This window comes from Rhinolophus hipposideros (assembly GCF_964194185.1).
Source record: "Rhinolophus hipposideros genome assembly, chromosome: 10".
Lineage (NCBI taxonomy): Eukaryota > Metazoa > Chordata > Mammalia > Chiroptera > Rhinolophidae > Rhinolophus > Rhinolophus hipposideros.
The window spans coordinates 75,851,415-75,873,812 of NC_138056.1; the positions used below are offsets into that span (position 1 = coordinate 75,851,415).

Genomic DNA, 22,398 nt, shown 5'->3' on the forward strand with positions numbered 1-22,398 from the left:
ATATGCATTATGGAAGAACACAGTCAGCCCATAATGGAACATGGGGATCCAACACAAGCCAGCATGAAGTTCTGGCTACTGCTTTTGCAGTGAATAATAGCGTTTTTTGTCCCTGACCCAGGAATCCTCTATCTTTTGCCAGCATCCATGAAACAGTAAAGACTAACTTAGCTTGTCAATAGGATAAAATTCCAGACCCTGCACCGTTCTTGACACCCAAATTTTAGCACCTATCACACTATTTACTTGGCTTCGTTGTCTTTCTTGTCCACTAAACCATAGGAGTTTTGAAGTGATAGTATAATGTCTAAAACATAGCAGACATTAATAAATGTTTGTTGAGTGAATGAAACTTGATTTATGATAAAGAATCTGGTCAAGGCATTTGTTGCTCTGAAGAGATACTCTTGTTAAGATATGGATTAAGATGAGAAAGAAAACGGGTTGGTACAGATTTAGTATTGCTACACGCATGTTCAGATACAATGATATGGCTTCCTTGATATGTTCTCAAAAAACTGGGTATCACCACAAGTGTTATATAATTAGGCCATATTTTACTATTATCCAGTACTAGCTAACCCTCAGATTATTTCTCTAGAAATCTTTTAAAGTTTGATTTTGGAAAAATGTGAACAAAATGTGTTCCAAATAATTTTTAAGTGATAGCTAGGGCAGAGCAAAGCTTTCAATTTAAAACATGCAGACACTCCCACAAAATAAATGTAAGCAATGAAAGTAAATACCAAGTAATGCCATACTTTAGCATTACAATCTACCAGTGATTTACTATGAGTTTCTGAAAACCTTTCCAAAGTACAAAGAACACTCAAGTACAAAGAACACTAAAATAGGTCAAGAGAACTGGTAAATATATGGGAAAGATTTTGCCCTGGTAAAACTTGGTCATAGCAAGAATTAAAGCGAGGAGATGAAGCAAAGTCTGCCCAGTGCCTGCATCTGGCATTTCTCGATTGAGAAACTGCCAAGAAGGTGCAGAAGGTGTGTGTCCATTCTGGGATGTATGATCCCCCGGTTCACCCTAACCTGAGAAGAATCTTTATTTCCTTTGAATAGATTCAAACCATAAGCAGATAAAAGAGGGAGGAATAATTAACAAGTACAACTAAAATGGTCAGAAAAGAGGCAGACGGTGGCTTCCAGCTCTTAGGGCCCCTGCCAGTCTCTTCCCAGATCCAACTCCCAGCTTCTAAGGAGTGGCCAAAACCAGTCATTCCTCATCAATTACAGAGACTGGAACTACCTGACTTTGAAGTGAAGCTCACCCACCAGACTCCAGGCAAGGCCTCAGCCTGACTCGTGCTACCTACGTGCCCAGCTTCTCCTCCTTGCTTGGGGGCTTCGCCCAAACTCAGTAGATGTTCAGTAAACATTTTTTTTTGAAAGAAGCGAAGGGTAGGGGAAAGAGGAGTAGGGAGAATGCAGGGAATCCCAGTCCTGTGAGAGATTGCTCAGCAGGAAACAAACAAGGGACTCAGCCTACTGGTGTGAACAGAGGGCTGTGAGAGGTGGCCCCGGGAGGGGAGCAGTGACATTTGCTCTGCCTCTAGCAAAGCCCATGAAATCCCCTGCCTAAAGGCATTTCCCTAACTATTAAAGTTCTTTCGTCCCGCGGCGGTCACTACTGTTGGCCTCGTTTAAAAACCGTTTCCACGAAACAGTTGACAAATTCAAGCAACCGGAGGTGATGGCCGGCGTGCCAGGGCCTCGGCGATCCAGGGCTCGGACTCTCACCCTCCTCCGCGAACCGGTGCCGGACCCACGATCCCAGTTCCAAACGGAGTCACGGAGGCTGGGGGGAGGAGGGGCCGTGACCCGCCCCCCCCCCGCTGTGCGCACGGCCGGTGACTACCCCGCGCGCTCGCGTCCCGGGGGACACGGCCGGGGGCGGGACGGTGGGCGGCCGCGGACCCGCCCGCCCTGGAGCGCCCCCGCCCGGCCCGCGGCGCTCCCCGCCCTCCCGCCGCCGCCGGCCGCACGCAGAGGCCCGGCCACCATGCGCCGCCTGCCGTGGGCCCCGCTGCTGCCGCTGCAGCTCGCGCTGCTCGTGGGCCCCGGGGCCCTTGGGGCGCCGGTCAGCGCGCCGCGGAGCCTGGTGTGGGGTCCCGGGCTGCAGGCGGGCGTCGTCCTGCCGGTCCGCTATTTCTACCTGCAGGCCGTCAGCGCCGAGGGCCAAAACCTCACCCGCTCGCCCCCAGGTAGCGTCCAGCCGCGGGCCTCCCGCGCCCGCCGCGTCCCCGCGGCGCGTCCTCGCCGCCACCGCCCCTCCCGGGAATCCGCCCCTCCCCCGGCGTGTTGGGTCGCGCTGCCCCGGGTCTGGTCACCTCCTCTTCCCTCCATCGCCCCGCCACGGAGGGGGGAGGGAGTCGCAACGAAAGTCTGTTGAATGAATGAACGAACGCCGAGGGCCCTTCCTCACTTAAGGTGCAGGGACTGATGTCCCGAGTGGAGGGCGCCCAGGGGGGGAAAGAACGCGGTGTGAGGCCGCGTGGGAGATGCACTTTCCACCCCTGCCTGGTTGTCCGCGCTGTGGCAGCAGGGAGTGCCTTCACGTGTTGAGTCATCCAGCCCAGGAATCAAATCGCGTCGCGTTTTGCGGCTGGGGCCTGCTGGCTTTGAAACAGCTAACTCCTGCAATGAAGGGAGCGTCAGCGCAGGCGGCAGAAAGGCAGTTCCGCCTGCTGGATTTTTGTTTTCTTACTGTTTTGAGATCGTGAAAGCACATTGCAGGAATTAGTGAAACTCAGTAGGACTCGGGAAGTGTTTGTTCCCTCTACCGAGGGTGCTCGGGTCCCGAATCCCTCTGCTCACTCGTCCTCCCACGTTCTTCACATCTTCTCAACTTCTTACAACTTGTCCTGCTGGTTTCAAGTTGTTGCCAGTCAGGATTTGTTAATTTATGTCCAGCCAAATGGCACCCTGTTTTATCAACAAAGAGATCATCAGAATAATCCAGTGCCTCTTCTTCCACTGCCAGTTGAAAACTAGGACTATTTTTTTTTTTACAAAGACTTTCCATGGCCCTAAGGATCAGAAGAAAAGATTCTTAAGCCCAGATTCAAAGTTTTTGAATACACTATGGGTGTATTTTCTTCTTTATAGTTTTCTTTATTTTCTAAAATCAATTTTATAATGTTATAATGGGGAGGAAGGTTAGAAAGCAAAGAAGATGGAAAACTAAGAAAAAATTAATTTCACACGAAAAAAATTATGTGATCCAAAATGAAATACTGCTAATCTTACTATTAACGAAAGAACTATACATTCAAGTAAAATTCCATTTTTTAATTCTAAAAATATTGGGATTTTTTTTTTTAAGTGTTAATACTAAAAACTTTTAAGCAGTGAGATACTCTCAGACAATCACTTCCATCCTTTGGTAGTGGAGCACAAATTGGTCAAATGTTTCTGGAAATTAATTGTCAAAATGTATCGAGAGTCTTAAACATTTGCAAACCCAATGTACAAAAAAAAATGAGTTTCAACAGTTACAAAATGTAACTTTTTAAAAAATGTCATTTACAAAAATTGCCTATGTATCTGGTATCCTGATTTCTGAGTATCTGTCCTGAGAAAATGATCAGAATTTGGTCATATTTTTATATACAAGGATATTCTTGCGACATTATAATTGTTTATTATAGTAAGTTTGAATAGCCAACTATAAGGTCATTTTTAAATAAAGTATGGTATATTCATGTGATAGAATATTTGACAGTCATTAAAAGTAACATTTTAGATAACACTTGTATGAGGTATCTACAATAGCATAATTCATAGAAACTGAAAGTAGAATGGTGGTTGCCTGGTGCTGACTGAAGAAGGAAATGGGAAGTTGCTGAATCGTGAAAGAGTTTCAGTTTTGCAAAATGAAAAAGGTCTAGAGATTTGTTGCACAAAAATGTGAATATATTTAACGCTACTGAACTGTACGCTTAAAATGGTTAAGATAGTTAAATTTATGTTGTTTTTTTACAATTAATTTTTTTAAATTTTGAAATAATGTTTTAAAAGTTATTAAATATTGTTTACACTAGGTTAAGGATGGATAAAACAGAAAAGAAACTATACAGTTTCATTCTAATTTTGTAATAAATTAACCTGTACCTTGCTTACAAGTGGTTATAGTAAGAGTAAGGAAATTTTTTTCAGTTCTTTTTTCCCAAGGAAATTTCCCCCCAAAATGATTTTATTGTTTTTATAATCAGGAAAAAAGCCATAGGAAGAAAAAGACTTGCACTAAGTCTTTTCAGACAACCTCATTTTCATTCCCTTAGACTCTACTTTTTTCCTTTCAGACCACATGATTTCTAGTTTCCATTTAAAAGTCTGTCCTATAGTTCTAAAAAGCAAACCCAACCAGTTTCTTACCTCTTCTGCTACCATCATTCATTTGCAAGTTCTGAAATCTTTCCCTCTCCAAGAACTAATTGAAAAAGAGGCAAATGTTTCTCAAACTGTAGATCGTCTTACATGACCTATCAAGATTCCTTTATTACTATAATTATCGCTTCCATTTGACAGTGTCTGAATACAATTATTATGCTGCGTGTCTCCAGGTACCCAGATAGCAAACATGTTGTGAACTTGAATGGTCTAAAGCAGCGGATCTCAAACTGGAGTTCACAGAAATTAGAGGGGTCTATGACCTTGGATGGATGGATGGGGGGAACCTATCTACATCTTTATTTTCACTAACCTCTGACTTAAATTGAATACTTCCTTCTATTATGAATGTAGACAGACCTATTGATATTTTTATATTCCCAGCATCTAGCTCAGTGCCTGGCTGAGATGCTCAGTAAAATATTGTCGAAGGAAAAAGAGAAAGGGTGGAGGGAGGATGGTTGGAATATATCAAGATGGTAGGATACAAATACAGCTAACCCTTGAATGATGTGGGGGTTGACCCTGGTGCTGTTGAAAATCCACATATACCTTTTGACTCCCCCAAAACTTAACTACAGTGTTTCTCCATATCAGAGGGAGATTGGTTCCAGGACCCCCACGGATACCAAAATCCACAGATGCTCAAGTCCCTTATATAAAATGGCATAGAACAATGCATACAGATAACCCTCTGTACCCTTGACTTCCCAACCGCAGATTTAAAATACTGTCTTCAGTCGGTGGTTGATTGAATCCACAGATGCAAAACCCAGGGAAATGGAAGGCCAATGCACATTTATTGAAAAAAATCTGCATATAAGTGGACCTGCGCAGTTCAAACCTATGTTGTTCAAGGGTCAACTGTATATATTTTCTACTCAATCCTATTCTACCTTCATCAGTAATGATATCTTCATAAAATAATCTTACCTCCTAGTTGTGCTTCACTTTACTGTTTTAAACTGTGCTCTATTTAATTTATTCTGGTCTTGTGACGTAGAAAGGGTAGATGTTATTCTTTTCACTTTACACACAAGAAACTGAGGCTCAGGGAAGCTAAAATGTCTTGTCCATGGCCCCACAGATAGTATTATGTGTCAGAGCCAAGAGCAGACACGTAATCCCTGAATACCTAGTTCAGTACTCTTTCCCCTTAATCAGATTACCCGTTAATATGATTGTCGTGCATTAATTTTCAGTAAGCTCCTAGAAGGTATCTATGGTCTGCAAACAAACATACATTTTTGGAGAATTCCATTTAGCCTCAAGGCAAAACAAGTTGGCCTTCTGGGACTCCATCCCCTTGGCCGTGTGAGGTCAACACTTTTGTTGCAGGGCAGAGAATCTTAAACTTTCTAAACAATGCAAGTAGGGGTTGGGGATGACTCAGTTTACCTGCAGTGCCAGAGGTTATTCCTCCAACTTTGAATTCTGTGAACCTGTATGGGAATATTACGGATACCATGACCGGAAAGAACCCAAGCAGCACTCAGAAAGTTAGGAAGGTTAGCTTTATTACGTCGGCAGGCTCAGCGGGATCTTTCCCCAAATACTGAGTCCCTAGCAAGGTTTTGAGCAGATTTTTATGGGTTGGGGACTTCCTGAGTCGGTAAGTGGTAGGTGTCGTCCAGTGATTGGCTCAGGGTGTGGCTTGGAGGGGGTTATGCAGAAGTGATCTGGGGCTTAGACTGGGGACTTCTCTCTTCGCTCGGGCCACCATTTTAGGTCAGTTTCTCCATCACTAACATTACACAACGTGACCAGGTGGATTGAGGATGGGCTTTGAAAGAAGGAATTCAAGCTGTTTTCAAATACTGACTCTGCTACCCATATGTATGTGACCTTGGACAAGTTACTTAACTTCTTCAAGGGAGCCTTAATTTCCCTGATCTGTAAAATGGGGGAGATACTACCTACCTTACAAGTTCTTACAGGAAATAAATAAGGTAGAAAACTCACATGAAAACCTCAAGCTCAGGGACTGGCACATAAGAGCTAAGTAAGTGAAGTTTTTAAAAATGCTTTTGATTTCTTTCCAAATCAAAAGTCTTCAAAAGTTCTGATCTTAATGACGTAAGGTTTTGATATTACCAACCTCCTTTTCTCTACACAGTCACTGCATTCTCATTCAATTAGCTATCCCTCTTAAAGAAGTTTGAATTTGCAGAATAGAAAAACTCAAGCTGAGTTTCAATGCCGTTTCATTATGTTAGCCCCCAGGGCAGATGAGAATTCACATTCCTTCATTCTGAAGCAATTTGAAATTGCATGCTTCTCATTTTCTCTTTTATGAGGTTAGAATTACTTAATTCTTTTTCAGTCCTGATCATTATTATTTTGCATTGATTCTAATATTAATTTTGTATCAATCATAGGCATGAAAGATTACTATAAAAACAACAAAATATTTAAAATATGTATTTCCAATGGCTGTTATATTTTTATACACACATTTTGAAATATAACTTTTAAATACTATTCCAGAGGGGGAAAAATGTTATAACTGGAAAAGACCATAGAGATCTAGCCCCATACTTTCAATTTAAAAATAATGAAGCATTTTGGAGCTAGTTTTCTTCTGTAAATCCAGCGCATTCCAAAAAATCATAGTCATTACTGTGCTTGTCTTATATTTGTTTTGTTTATTAAAATCATAAAGTTATAGAGAGCAAGACTATTTGATCAGGAGACAAAACTTTCCTGTACTGTTTCTAGTCTAGGGAGGGAATGATGGAAATGGCTTCCTAGGCTCTGCCTTCCTGATTTTCACTCTACCACACCCGGTTGCCTCTCTGAAACCAGGTGGGAAATAACACAAGTCAATAACTTAAGTGTTTCATTAAGCATTTCAGGTAATTGGCCAACATTTTAAGTAATTTCACATTAAGTTATTACCTTTCTTTTACAACCATTACAGTTCATTTATTTTACCAGATTTCTTTTGTAATTTCATCATATTTCAAGGATCCTAAAATGTATGTGTTTGGTACTTAATTATTTAATAGCAAGATGTCAGATACTACATTACTATTACTGAAGAGACTGAGAAACATTTCTCCTGACCCACAAGAAAAAATAAAACCTATGCAGATTAAAAGAAAGTAGAAACTTCACTCAATAGATTTAGAAACTAAGACTAGGAGATACAAACATTTTCAATAACTTCAAAAATGTATATTAAGTATGTTTAATTTCATAATATGAGAGATACGAGATGCAAGACTCACTGTTTTTTAAGTGCTGTGGATTTAAGAAGATTTGCCACTTTTTAAAAAAATGCCTATTGGTATGGTGATTAACTGTGGTTAGGACATTAACTGATCTTTGTTCTTAAAGCTCTTGAGAATCAGGTGTGCATTGAGTGCAGGTACATCTTTGCACTCTGAGGAAAGATATCTCAACATTTATACGTGGGCCACAGTGACATTAATCACAGCAGTGTTGTTTCAAAGCCTAAAAACATCAGCTAATATACTGTAAAGAGAAGGAAAAGTTCACTTAGTAGGTATTGTTTACACTAGAACAGAAAATCCACAGAATTGGGGAGTTGAAAGGTATGTTAGGTCATCCTAGTGTAACTGTTTCATTTCAACCAGAGGGAACAAGCTTAGAGAAGTAAAGTCTAGTAGTTACAAAGGTGTGTGTGTGTGTGTGTGTGTGTGTGTGTGTGTGTGCACAGTCTAGTAACTAGCTATAATTTCTCTCTACTTAAGGAAATGGGCTAAGAAATATAGCTTGAAATTTGGGTTAGCAAAAGGAAAATTTCCTCAGAAATGAGGGTTATTAGGTATTGAAATGCTTTACAAAGAAAGTGTGTGTATATTTTACAAGGAGACAGTTGGATTGCCTTAGAGCTCTGTTATTCTAAGAGTTCAGATTTTTAACTACCTGGACTTTAAACCTACCCAAAGGAGAAAAGATCAAATAGGCAAAAAGTTAATCTCTTCCTTGCTTTTTTTATGAATTGATTTTGTTCATTCAATAAATTTTCATCGAATGACTAAATGAATCAACACTGAGTCAGGTCCTTGGCTTGAAGACATAAACCAGAATAGTTTCTGGCCTCGAGGATCTTCCAAACTAAAATGATTTTGTTTACCCTTCATACTAGAAAAATACGTAACTTCTGTGTAGAGACACCTATCCACTAATTGTGAACACAAATAACTGCGAAGTAGTAGAGTTATTTATATGTATTTTTTCTTTCAGGTCAAACACTATTCAAAGTGGTAGTCAAATCCCTTTCACCTAAAGAATTAGTCCGGATTCACGTCCCTAAACCTTTGGACAGAAATGATGGAACATTTTTGATCCGGTATAGGATGTATGAAACTGTCATTGAAGGGCTGAAGATAGACATCCTTTATGGTGATGAACATGTAGCTCAGTCTCCCTATATTTTGAAAGGTAAGTTATTATATAATCTACAGCCAGCCTCATATGTAGATCCCATGCCTTTCAAATGGGTTATGATTACCTTGAAGTCATATGCAACAGAGGAAACATGGTATATGTACTTCCTGAAGCTCAATTTAACTTGAAATTTTAAGAGAAAGAAAACGAAGTAACTTAAAGAGATTTGAATGATAAGAAAAAAAAATCTTGTGTATTTAGCCAGGTAGCTATTTCCAGTACTTTCCTTTCTTTCTTTTTCCCTTCCTTCCTTCCTTCCTTCCTTCCTTCCTTCCTTCCTTCCTTCCTTCCTTCCTTCCTTCTTTCCTTTCTTCCTTCCTTCCTTCTTTCTTTTCTTTCTTTTTGCATAAAGTAAGTTGCTTTATGTTCATCAGCCATTTATAACTTACTAGAAATAAATTTATCCACTAATTGACCCAGAGTAAGTTATATTGGAAGGGAGCATATGCCAAACTTACTAAGCTGTCTGTGAGGGTGCGAAAAGAACACTGGAAGTAGAAGCACAGGACTCTGACTTAACTACTTTTACTACTGATGTATTTAGGGCAGATTTTCCTTGTCTGTCTTAGAATTCACCAGGAAGTCATCCCGTGTTCACACCAGGGGCAGAAACAGCTCCCTGGGTTGTGGTGCTTGTCAGTGGAATGTGGCATTGTGCGTGTTTTGCCTTTCCTAGGACCAGTGTACCATGAGTACTGTGAGTGCCCAGAAGAGAATCCTCAGACCTGGCAGAAAACTCTTTCCTGTCCAACTGAAGAACCACAGATTGCAAAAGATTTTGCTTCTTTCCCCAGCATTGATCTGCAGCACATGCTAAATGAAGTTCCAAAAAGGTTTGGGGATGAGAGGGGTGCCATTGTTCATTACACGATTCTCAATAACCACATCTACCGGAGATCTTTAGGGAAATATACAGACTTCAAAATGTTCTCAGATGAGATTTTGCTATCACTGGCGAGAAAGGTATGAGAATGAATTCATTGATTTTGAAAACAATGCAATTTAATTGTTTAGTTGTAACGTTTAAATGCTTAGAAGAATAATGGGAAAGGATGGAAATGTATTCTAGGCTTTGAAATGTGCATCTAATGTTGTCTCCACCTTTATGGATCTCTTTTTCCTTTCATAGTTCCATTAAATGGCCTGAGCCTCCATCCCAGATAAGTAGGCCAGGCTGGGAACTCCCAGACATTTACAGCCTCCAGGCCACTTCCAGAAGTTCTCCATTCCTGCTGAATATTCCTTCCATTCAGATTTCAGTTTCTGCAGCTGTTTTCTTCTTGTCACCTCAAAATAACTTGAATTTAATTTAGAGCACATGTTTCTTGTTTTACCCTAAGCACCTCTAAAAAATACTGTGGATGGCACATTCTGTTGAAGATTGGGGTAACAGAGAAAGGTGATTTGTACCAGTACATAGTTCAAAACAAAACAAAACAAACAAAAACCCTAACATCTAAAAATAGACATTCTTGTATTAATCAGACTCTCAGTCATCCTTGCGTCTGGGAATTTCTCACTGACTGCCCTTGATCTTCAGGTCTTGGCTTCTCACTGAATACAGTTGGGCCCTCTATCTTTCAGAAGACTTTTCCACAGCCCTAACAACCATACCTAACCCCGCGTCCACTCCATCGCCCCATTCGGCCTCTCTTTCCCCATTTGTAAAACTCTTAACCAGAGCAATTCAAAGTGACTTTTGTTCTGTCTTCCTGACTATGCAGAGTGAAAGGTGAGGGTGGGCATTTTTTACCTTTCTCATCCGAAAGAACACCAAGGTAGTTTTCTAAACTAAAAACCAACTTTCCTTATATGAGTTATAAAATTTCCCAACTATGCTGAACAAGTGGCTGCAATCATTTCATTTCTTATTTTAAATACCCATCGCCCCCCCTCTTCCTACCAGCCCACAATATGAACATATTATGGGCACCTGATCCTAACAGGGGTGCTTTCTTCCTGGCCTACCACCAGTCAGTGCACCCTATCCTGTATTCCTGTATCTTGTCCTCATGTGGATTTAAACGAAGAATGATTTTGTCCCTCATAGGACATTTGACAATGTCTAGTGACGTTGTCAAGTGTCAGTTTGGGATTTAGAAATTGGGGCCGCATTTTCCACTTCTATAATTCTACTTAAAATGTCACCTCTGAACAGAAGTAGCTGACTCCTGGTTAAGCAGATTGGCGATGTATCATCCTCATCCTTGATGTTCTGATACTACCTAATGACTGAAAGGCATTCTTTTCTCTTCTGATGCTATTTTCAAATGTTCAGTTTTATCAGAAATATTTAAGGAAGCCAAAGAACTAAAGTAGTTAGTACCAAAGACTGAAGTCTTCCCAGCATTGATGTTTATACTTTTGTTTATTTAGGTCCTTCTCCCAGATTTAGAATTTTATATTAATCTCGGAGATTGGCCGTTGGAACATCGAAAAGTCAATGAGACCCCTGGCCCTTTACCTATCATTTCATGGTGTGGCTCTCTGGATTCACAAGATGTTATCCTTCCAACGTATGACATCACACACTCCACACTTGAAGCAATGAGGGGTGTTACAAATGATCTCCTCTCTATTCAGGGAAATACAGGTAAATTCAAGTTCATTCTCTAAGAGAAAACCTGGAGGTAAAAAAGGTGAAGGGGAAAAAAAGTTAAAAAAATGAAAAAGGGAATATTTAATCAGAGAGAGTATATATATATATATATATATATATATATATACACACACACTCTGATTAACATATATATACTCTCTCTGATTAAATATTCCCATCACCTTTTTTATTTTATATTTTATATATATAAAATATATATATAAGTATATATATATAGCATATATAAAATATAATATATGAGTATATATGTTAATCAGAGTATATATATACACATATACATATATATATACTCTCTCTGATTAAATATTCCCTTCACCTTTTTTATTTTATATGTGTATACATATATATACATATATATATACACATATATATGTATATATATATATATATTTAAATAACCATTTGCTTCTTTTCTAACCAAGAAAAAAGTAAAACAGCACCCTAAATTCTAAAGTGTTTTGTTTCAGATTCTTCTCATCCAAAAACTAAAGATACATGGATTAGGCTAGTAATATCCAAACCTACTGTAACTGAGTCTCTTTTGAGCTGCTCACTTGTGAATACTATTTGAAAATATATATTTGGTAAAATTGTCACTTAATTTAGTTCTGACTCCAATGTCTTTACATTGCTAGATGAAATGAAAGAGAATATTGAAAACTATAAGATTATATGCATATGTAAGAGAATTGTGATAGCAGTACAATTTGGGTATTACTACCTCTAACACTTTGTGAGATATTCTCCCCTTTTCTCTTTCTGCCTCTCTTGATCCTTTAAAATCCCATTTCCTTTCACCCTGTTTGATGGTCTTAAGTTTATGGTACAACACAGCTTTTTATTAAACTAAATTCCCTGAGTAGAAAAAACCCTGCCTTGTTTTTGTAGCCTCGATTTCTGCTTATTGTGGTTTGGTGGATTTATTTAGTAGATAAGACCAGAGACTCCTTGTAAACTATCTAGAGATAATGTGAAATGAAAATTGACCTACTTTTTATTTGATAACAGTGAATTTCTGAAAAGTATACTAACATAGTAAAGAGATTGGCCCCCTCCAATTTCTACGTTTTATCTCTTAGAACACTGACAGGTGTTAACTAATGACCTCTCTTTAGAATAATAGAAATAGATTTAAATTAATATTCTTCCAGAATATTTCCCTCCCAGGAAAGGCATATACAGGATATAAATATATGTGTATATATATATATACATATATATATATATATGTGTGTGTGTACATATAGATACATATATTTGCATTTATTAGCATATCAGAAAAAGCCTTCCCTGTATTCAAAAGTTATGTGCTCCACATTCCAAGCAACCTGAGGATTAAAGACATGTGGGTGTTACTTAGTTATATAGTTTGTTCAGGTCACCTTGTCTAAACACAAAAGCCTAGCTCATTTTTTATTGTGAAGCACAAAAGATGGAAGAAGTGAATGCCTTGGTGAGTAGGCCAAGTCATTGAATCTCTTTTTGCTTTGAACTTGATCAAACAATATTTGGGATATTTCCTGATTTTGTACAACAGAAACTCCAATACTTGTGTAAGCTCTTGCTAGTAGATAAATGGATGAAATTAGAGCATCCTAATCCCATGTGGTTTGGAAATAGCATTTACTTTAGAAGATGTGTTGATGATAAAAGAGCTTTAACATCTTAAATGACAATTGTAGATTAAAGACGATTATACTTACGATATAAAAATATCAAATTCCTAATCTCATATGTATGTATTTTTTTATGGTTTCAAACTTCTAGGGCCTTCCTGGATCAATAAAACAGAGAAAGCTTTCTTCAGAGGTAGGGATAGCCGAGAGGAGAGGCTTCAGTTGGTGCAGCTGTCCAAAGAAAATCCACAGCTACTAGATGCAGGAATTACAGGGTATTTCTTCTTCCAAGAGAAAGAAAAGGAGCTTGGAAAAGCGAAATTGATAGGTTTCTTTGATTTTTTTCAGGTATGCATTTAAGTCTTCCGGGATGGATATGAACTGATAAATTGTAAATAACTAGGCTTGCGTCAACTTCTCCTGTCTTGTGAACTGACACACACTTTCTCATTGGGCAGGGGGAATTACAAAACTCGTTGTGGTTTCCTTTTGTTGTTGTTGTTGTTAATTTTGTCTACCTAGTAGCTTATAACTATATTTAATACCCAAAATATAGTACAAGGATTAACCTGGGGCTTGGGTGCATTTCTCTGTTTTTCTCTTTTGTGTATTTATGTTTAATAAACAGGATATAAATGTCTTTTACATAAAGTGATCTCAGATGCGTTTTGTAAATTCCATTTAAGTAAAATAGGAGCTAGAATTGGGGTTAAGTCCTGCCTTGAGTTCTACTTCTGCCTCTACCTGTGGGGCCTTTATCTCTTAGCCTCTCGCCTCTAAACCCGTGTGATGGCTGCCTAGCTCCTCAAAGCGTTGTCACAAGGTTCAAAGGAGATGAGATGTGAACAGTGTGACAAAACCTGACTGGCTAGTAAACTCCGTGGTACCAATTATTTAAGAAAAAAATAATTAGTAAATCTGTGAGTATATTCTGTTCATCTCTCTGATATAATAAAAGAACAATTATTGGACTCAGGTTTATAAATTTTTTGGAACACTGGTTGTTTTCATTTGTAAAAAAAGTGGGGGGGATGACAATACCTACTTCACATTATTATAATTCAATGAGGTTTAATACCGCCCCCATGAAAAGTGAGTTTGAAATGTAAATCAAAGTTTATGAACCCAATAAATATGTAAACAGAGTATGTATGGTGTTGCCAGCATTGCACTGGTCCTTAAACTTCTCCAGGTTTCTGTCCCCTCAACTCTAAAACTGAACTTTCATATAATGCCTTCGTTTTTCATACTTATGTGGGTATAAGGAACAGAGGAAATAATGTGTAAGTAAAAGTATACATTCTCATCGATATTCAGCTTTAATAAACAAAGAACTTTTGAAAATAGTTTTCCTACCTGGTTAGAGAAATCCAAATTCCCCATTACACAGATATGGTTGAAATAAGTATTCCTGTTTGCGAAAATTACTTATTGCCTTATCTTTAAATGCATTGTATTTCTTAAAATTAACCTACTAAAGCCTGCTGATGATTTTAATACACAGAGAAAATGTGAGTTACATAATAAAATATAAAATTGTTGAGCAATAAAGTTAGAAAGTGAAAATAATTCCTTTATATTTAGTATGACAGTGTTGATGAGAAGCAGAAGTGACGCAAATGACTGTTAATGTTTTTGTTTATGTTTGTTTTAGTACAAGTATCAAGTGAATGTGGATGGGACCGTGGCTGCTTACCGATATCCATACCTCATGCTGGGGGATAGTCTGGTTCTGAAGCAGGACTCACCATATTATGAACATTTCTATATGGCACTAATACCTTGGAAACATTATGTTCCGATTAAAAGAAATCTTGGTGATTTACTAGAGAAAATTAAATGGGCCAAGGTATGCTTTCTGAATTTTTGTTTCTTTAGGCAATAACAAATTCACCAGTATGAGTTACATGAGTTCCATCACAACACAATTTAATTTGACATAATTTGGTCAAAAGAAATGTTTTCTGAAATGTTTATTCCCTTGAAATATCTAAAGAACCAATATCAGGATTGTTTTGTATACCCTCTATCAACATTTTTAGAAGATTTGAAATCCAGTGTTATATAGAATATAGAATGTTCTAAAGGAATCACTATTCATGCACACACACACACACACACACACACACACACACACACAAGCAAAACACACCAAATGCAAGTTACAGATTGAAAAGACCAGGGTTAATGTGCTTGATGTACAAGAAAACATTTAAGGCAATTATAGTACTCTTCTTTTCCTCAGTTAGAAAAAGGCACAAGTTCATAATGAATGTATGTTATACAACATCCCAAGAATCACGTTTCCCATAAAATAAGAATTCTTTTTAAAAGGAAAAGTGTTAAAAAGCTATTGTGTTTCATTATGAAACTATAGATATTTACTCCTCCATTATAAGATTTTATTTTGTTTCTAAGTTTCTGAGCAGCAATATTTGGTTATGGAAATAACTGGGTGCCTGAGGCAGGATAATTTTTGTGACTTTTTATAAAGAGTCAGAATTGCTTACAAAGGGCTTTTCCTATGGGCAGCATGGAAGAGTATTAGCTATTTCCCAAATGTATAATTAGAAATGCTGACTATTCCTGGAACTAAAGGAGCAGAATGTGGGTACTAATAACTGAATTTTTTATTATAACAACAATATAATCTTCCATGAGTAACATTTTGTAACAACTTTTGGGCTCTGACTGCATATTTAAATAGGTGTTTTAAGAGATGTTGTAACATGAAAACTAATTCACTTTATTCTATTTTGTATTTTAATATCAAACAGAGAAGGCTAGGATGGGGGAACAGGTGATGAAGCCTAAACCCCCCCGGGTAGCTAGGAAAATACCAAAGTAGTCACAATACAGTCTCCATGTGGGTTGTTGCACTTGGAGGGAGGTGGTTACTGGGCCTGGGAAATAGGGTCGAAACATGTATGATCATTTATTTCCATGTAATAAAGATGTCTAGGAAAGTACTTTTTCTACTTTCATAGCCTCATTCTTAAGTTATATTTTCATCATGTTCCATCTCTCCCATGCTGTTCATATTCAACCCCATATCTGTCCTATCTCATACTCAACCTTAGCTTCGTCTATAGGTCACAGGAATCATTTTCATTCATTGTTGTTTTTTTTTAAACCATTCAGGAAAATGATGAAGAAGCCAAGAGGATTGCAAAAGAAGGGCAGTTGACTGCTAGGGACTTGTTACAGCCACACAGGCTTTACTGCTATTACTACGGAGTACTGCAGGTCAGTGCTCATTATCCATCCTGCTGGGTCACGTTCTCAAACCACATACTTGGCCTGAGTGCCTTGCGTCTTAGAGGGGTTCAGAGGGTCAGCCTGTACAGCTCTGGTTAAGCCAAGGCACCCACCTATGGAAGTAGGAGTAGTGTTAAGTCCCTTGGTAGCCACCATATTTTTATGTCCATTCAGCATTATAGAAAGCAATGCTTAGAGTCCTTGCAAAAATAGATTAAAAGTTCCTCCCATCTTTTTGGTGCTATCTTTCATTAAATGCCTCATGGAATTCCTAGCTTAAGTGTTCTCTGAACACCTAAGAGAACCTCGGAGAACATCTTTCCTCATCTAGAAAATAAGAGGGGTAGACTAGAGGTGATTAGCATCTCTTTTGCCCAAAATGGCCAGCTTTTTGCTCTCCCTAGTACTTAAGAGTCATGCTTTTGCTATCACAGACGGGATGGAAAGCAAATATTTAGCTTGCTATGTAAAATAACCAAACAAATGAAAAATATTTGTAATAGTTCTAACACCTTAGGGCTGAAGTACTGTACAAATGTTTATTGGGAATACAAGGATTGGTTCTTTGAGTAACTACCTTGTGTTTTGCTTAGTAAAATCTAGTCAGGAAGAAAAAAATAAGAAATTATGCTTTTGTTTTTAACCTAAACTTATTTTTCTGTGGGTAGTAAAAAAGTAAATTTCTTCAGATTCTTGTATATACTACCCTCTCATAGAAAAATTTAAATGATAATTACACTGTTTGCTAGAAGCAGCTTTTCCTTTAAATGAGTTCTGTTCCCTCTTCTGGTCTAGTTGTAATTCTAATAGTAGGAGTTTCTCCCTCTACAATATTAATTAGACTCATGTACTCATGTCCATATTTTGTTGTGTTTGGCCCTGTACCAGGAGTATAGAGCTAAATGTACCAGGAACCACTTACCTGATATATCCTTTTTTTTTAAACAGGGACGTTTTTATTAAAATCAGAAATAGGACAAAGTACATAGTATATGTGTAATTATGTTTCAGTCAAAATCCCAAACGGCTTTTATTGCTTGAAACTTCACAATATAATTACACATGAAATATCCAATTTATATGAATATTGATCAGTGGCCAAAGTGGAGGAACATTTCACAGGCCTGTCACCATTTACAAAATATTTGTGACTGCAGTCTTAAAGAGAAGGATGTGTGAGACCACCGACTTTATTTTGAGATGTTTATCATCTTCATTTGCTGATTTGAATATTTAATAAAGTTAATTATTTGTTAACAAGCAGAGGATAAATGCTGAGGTGCTGTTGTTTCAAGTAGAGACGGACATTTGACTTGACATCTTTTTTGTATAAGCTTCCTACCTACACATAAAATTCTGGACTAGGGTTCTTGCTAGATTATAATATATAACACTAGTATTTATACCAACTGAAGTTAAAATGTAACTTTGGAACTGGAATAACCAGTCCAAACCAGACCTTTGGTTTTAGTCTATAGATCGCAGCAACTGAAAATGAGAGCATGAGTGGGGAGGGTCCAGTGGAATGAAATGTCAACTAATCTTTTTGTTGCCTTCAAAAACACATTTCAGAAATATGCTGAGCGCCAGTCCAGCAAACCTGAAATACGTGAGGGAATGGAACTTGTTCCTCAGCCAGATGATAACACATCCTTCTGCCAATGCCACAGGAAAAGGCCTTCAAGAGAAGAGCTGTAAGTCAGCTCAGATTCATAGGCCTGTGTATGCCAGCCACATCCTCGATGGAAGCATTCAGAGAGAATCTAAGCTGTGAAGAACAGTTTAGAAGACTTTACCCACCCAGAGGACTAAGTCTCTTGGTGCCTTTACAGAATATTGATGGATAGAGCAATATTACATCAAGTATTACCAAATATTTTTCGATATTAATTTCTTTGGAGTAAAAACTGCTATTATCAGTATCACACTTTCTTTAAAAAGAAATCTTGGGGCTCAAAGTAGGGGGGATTGTGAAAATATAAATCACTCTCTGTGAAACCATATACATCATATTTATTGGATTGTTTCTATCCCTTGCTCACTTTCCATCTTCCACTTCCAGTTATGAAGACAAAATATTTGTGCAGGGTTTTTCTTTCTACTCGCTGCATAATTTCAAACTGCTTTTGACATTCAGTAATAATAAGCCTCCTCCTGGAAGGTCTGATAAGAATAATTAAGAAGGAAGAAGAGGATGACTCTATTATTAAAGGTAGCTTGGATTCTACGGAGGGAATATTTTTTAAAGCTAGCTCGTTATCTTTTTAGCTAAGTTTTACCAACCCCTGAGACAAACTTAACGAGAAATTGTGCCTTAAGCTAATAATTTCCAATCTATCTGGGTGTACACCGATCAAGGATAACATAGTTAACTACATGAGATTCTCCCATGGGTACCATACATTATCGATAGATTGAGTAGGTAAGAGATAACCATAGTCAGGTGGAGATCTATAATTCTTTTTAGTTTCTAAAAGAGATATTTGAAAAGCTCTAGAACAAGCTGCAGAAAGCCTGGGATCTTGGGATTCACTAATAAGCTGACAAGAAAGGCAAGCATGCATTCCTCACTGCACTGCTCCTCTATTTCACTGGTTTGCATTGCTAAGATAAAAACTTTGGAAATGTCCTCTGCCTTTTAGGACAGGGTCAAGATGTAAGACTTATGGCCCAGAAATTCATTACACACTCCTTGTAATATAATACCACCAATCTAAGATTCAGTTCACTAAAGAACACACTCCAAAAACGAGCTGTCCACACTCCCAATCTAAAAATATTTACTCCCCTAATTGAAATATTTACTTAATCTGGAAAACAATGTAAGCACTTTAAAGTAGTCATATCTGTTATTTTTTGAATTGTTATAAGATTCAGTAAGAATTTTTTTTAAACCAAATAACAGCAAAATTACATTTAGGAACAGTGTAATCAAAGCCAAGTATCCATGGAAAACTCCCACCAGTTGTTGTAAAGCACAAGTGCACAAGCATTAAAAAAAGGGCAAGTTGTACTGAGACCATACCCTAATGTATCCATGTTCTACATATATTGTACATGGAATTTGGGTTTCGTCAAAGCTGAGATTATGTAGAGTTTGCCCTCTCTCACATCTCACATGTGTGAGATGGCTAGTGGCATTTTGTTAGAAACATCTTAAATTTTAAAAATTTGTATCGCTTGCTGCCAAATAGGCCTAATAGTTAAAAGCGAGCTGAGACAAACCAGGCAGCTCCTGGGTGTGGAACAGGAAGGATGTATTTAAAGAATTAAATGGAAACCCTCAAGAAATTCCACAGGTAGAGAGCAGCCTTAATCCAGATATTCTTCCATCATGCCAGCTCAGTCATAGCCTTTAAAAAGGGTTTTACACATGGCATTGTGGTTTGTTGACATGAATCTAAATTAATAAAAATGGGATTTCCATGATTCTTTCCTTTTTAGTTCATACATTACCCACATATTTCATTAATCATTTTTAATACTTCAACTTTCATGAAAAATATCTGATTTTTAAAAGGAGGAGAGAGATGTAAGGATATGAAAGTAAATATAATAACGCATTTGTCTAAGTTATTAAAATGTTTGTTGCAGCATTGTTTTTATTAATAAAATCTTGGAAACACCTTAAATAGCCATCAGTAGGGAACTGGCTAAATAGATATTGATACATCAAGGAATACAATACAACCATTAAAAAGAAAGAAGTAGCTCTAAATGTATTATCATAAAGATTTCCATGACACTGTCCAGTGAAAGAAAAAAAAGTTATAGGACAATATGTATAATGTAAAAAGCACTTATGTAAAAAACAAAAATATATCCATGTGTTTGAAAGTTTGGAAGAATATTCACCAATATCTGAGGACAGGATGGAGAAAAGGGAATTTTTACTTTTTGCTTTATATCTGTCTATGATATTTAAAATGCTTTCACTGTAAGTATGAATCAGATTGTAAAATAGAGAAAAATGCAAATCTAGCAAAAGACAGTAAATGCACAAACGATATACATAGGAAAAGAAAGTGGATATTTGTATTTTCCATTATGCTCTTTTAAAATCTACCATGTCTAGAATTTTATATCATGGAATTTATTAAATACACTTTAAAAAATAAATTTTGTGAATAAAATTTTGACAAATTTCATTTTTTAAAAAAGATTGTAAACACTAATAGCCCTGGTATTCCTGTAACTGGGTTGGGTCATTTTAATTCCATTAAGTCTTCATGAATAAATGAACCAAAACTTCTACTACCACCACTCAATAGCTAATGAGGAAAAATCTAGCGTTAGAGGAAATGATGTTTTAGCTTGACACCCTTATTTTCAGTTATTTCAGGTGAAAATACAATCTGTGCCGTGTCTTAGTTCAGTATGCCATTATAACAAATACTCGTATACCATCACGTGGGTAGCTTAAACAGCAAATATTTATTTCTCACGTTTCTTGAGGCTGAAAGTCCAAAATCAAAGTGCCAGCAAATCCATTGTCTGATGAAAGTCTGCTTCCTGGTTTGGAGATTGATGGCTTCTCATTGTATTCTCACATGGCAGAGAGGAGAGAAAGGAGAGAGAGGAGAGGGGAGAGAGAGAGAGAGAGAGAGAACTCTCTTCTGTCTCTTCTCATAAGGGCCCTAATCCATCATGAGGACTCTACCCTGATGACCTAATTACCTGCCAAAGACCCAAATACCATCACGCCATGGATTGGGTTTTCAACACATTAGATGGAGGTAGGATGGGTACTAACTTTCCATCCATAACAGGCAGGGAGGGGATAAATGCTCCCCTGGCATAATAAGGCCAAGGTTAGAAGAAACTTAAGTTTCTAGTTTTGAGGAAAGGAAATCATGCTTGTGGTGGTGAGGTATGTTTGACTTCAAATAGTTGAGGAAAAAAATTGCTAGAATAAAAATCCCTTTTTTATGCACAGAACCACAGCTTACCCTTTCCCAACCACTGCTGCTCCCACCTGTGCCAACCTCTTGTGGAGCCATTCCAGATACCGAGATCAAAGTTAATTCTCTTCTAAGCCAAATTCTCTCTGCAGAGCTGTGTGGAAGAGGAAGCCACTAAACTTTACACTCTGATCACCAGCACTGCCACATTCTTTGACACAAGGACAACAAGAGACTGCAGTTTGTTTATTCTGTAGGAAGAAATAGCAAATCCTGGAAGCGGTCAGGGGGAGGGGAAATATGGGGAGGGAGATATGACAGATGGGTTATGTACTGTAAGATATGACAGCCAGAAGAGGAGAGCGGAGTCAGAAAAAAAGGAATATTTTTGTGAGCTACCTGTTCTCTTTCACCCCCAATTGGGTGTATACTTCAATAAATTTTGACGCTAACCACCTGGATTTAGCATCAGACTCTCAGGGTTTCAGGGCTCAGTGTTTCATAAGACAGCCCTTGCAAACACCAGCCTGCGGTCTCCAGGCCATCCACACTTCTGACTGGGTATAAATTCAGGGGTTCCCGTGACCCACTTCAGGCTCAATAATTCACTAGAAAACTCACAGAAGCCAGGAAAATGCCATACTTGCTACAGTTTTATTTTAAAGGATATACATAGAGCAGGGTCTGGAAGGGAGCACAGAACTTCCATGTCCGCTATCTGGGGAGTCAAGGCATGTCACCCTCCCTTTCCATCAATGTGTTCACCAGTCAGGAAGCTCCACTGAGCTTTGGTGTCCACAGTGATTTGTCAGTCTTATTGTGTAGGCATGATTGATTAAATCATTGGCCATGTGATTGAACACAATCTCCAGCCTTCCTCCTCTGCTAGGAATTTGAACAGCTGAAAGTCCCAGTTCTCCAATCATGTGCTTGGTCTTTTTCATGACTGGTTTCCTTATTCTCCTCCTCTTCTATTTTCTCTCGTTTTTCTTATTATTATATAATATGTAGTATTATATTTATAAATGTAATATTCTTGCTTTCTAGTCAGAAGGCAAAGACAAAAGACAAAAGATAAGGAAACAATGGATTCATTCAAAATATGTAGGGCTTATTTTAAAGTTATATATTAAAAAGGTAGTATCCCTTGAATACATTTTTATATTTTATTCTCTATATT

The 22,398-nt window shown here is 37.9% G+C and overlaps 1 protein-coding gene across 1 annotated transcript; it reads left to right on the forward strand.

Moving 5' to 3' along the window:
• Positions 1–1,989: 1,989 nt before the first annotated feature.
• On the forward strand, positions 1,990–20,570 carry POGLUT3 (protein O-glucosyltransferase 3). Its single transcript, XM_081063549.1, has 8 exons — positions 1,990–2,219; positions 8,620–8,817; positions 9,500–9,786; positions 11,200–11,416; positions 13,211–13,407; positions 14,714–14,908; positions 16,201–16,305; positions 17,890–20,570. The coding sequence occupies exons 1-8, from the start codon at positions 2,018–2,020 to the stop codon at positions 18,013–18,015; spliced, it is 1,527 nt and encodes a 508-aa protein (XP_080919675.1). The 5' UTR covers positions 1,990–2,017; the 3' UTR covers positions 18,016–20,570.
• Positions 20,571–22,398: the final 1,828 nt, after the last annotated feature.

What these genes read in the sequence shown, in the direction of transcription:
- POGLUT3 (XM_081063549.1), top strand. Translation starts at nt 2,018, where the DNA reads ATGCGCCGCCTGCCGTGGGCCCCGCTGCTGCCGCTGCAGCTCGCGCTG. An exon ending in TGCTATCACTGGCGAGAAAG is followed by an intron (nt 9,787 to 11,199) that starts GTATGAGAATGA and finishes TTGTTTATTTAG; the next exon opens with GTCCTTCTCCCAGATTTAGA. An exon ending in AGAAAATTAAATGGGCCAAG is followed by an intron (nt 14,909 to 16,200) that starts GTATGCTTTCTG and finishes TAAACCATTCAG; the next exon opens with GAAAATGATGAAGAAGCCAA.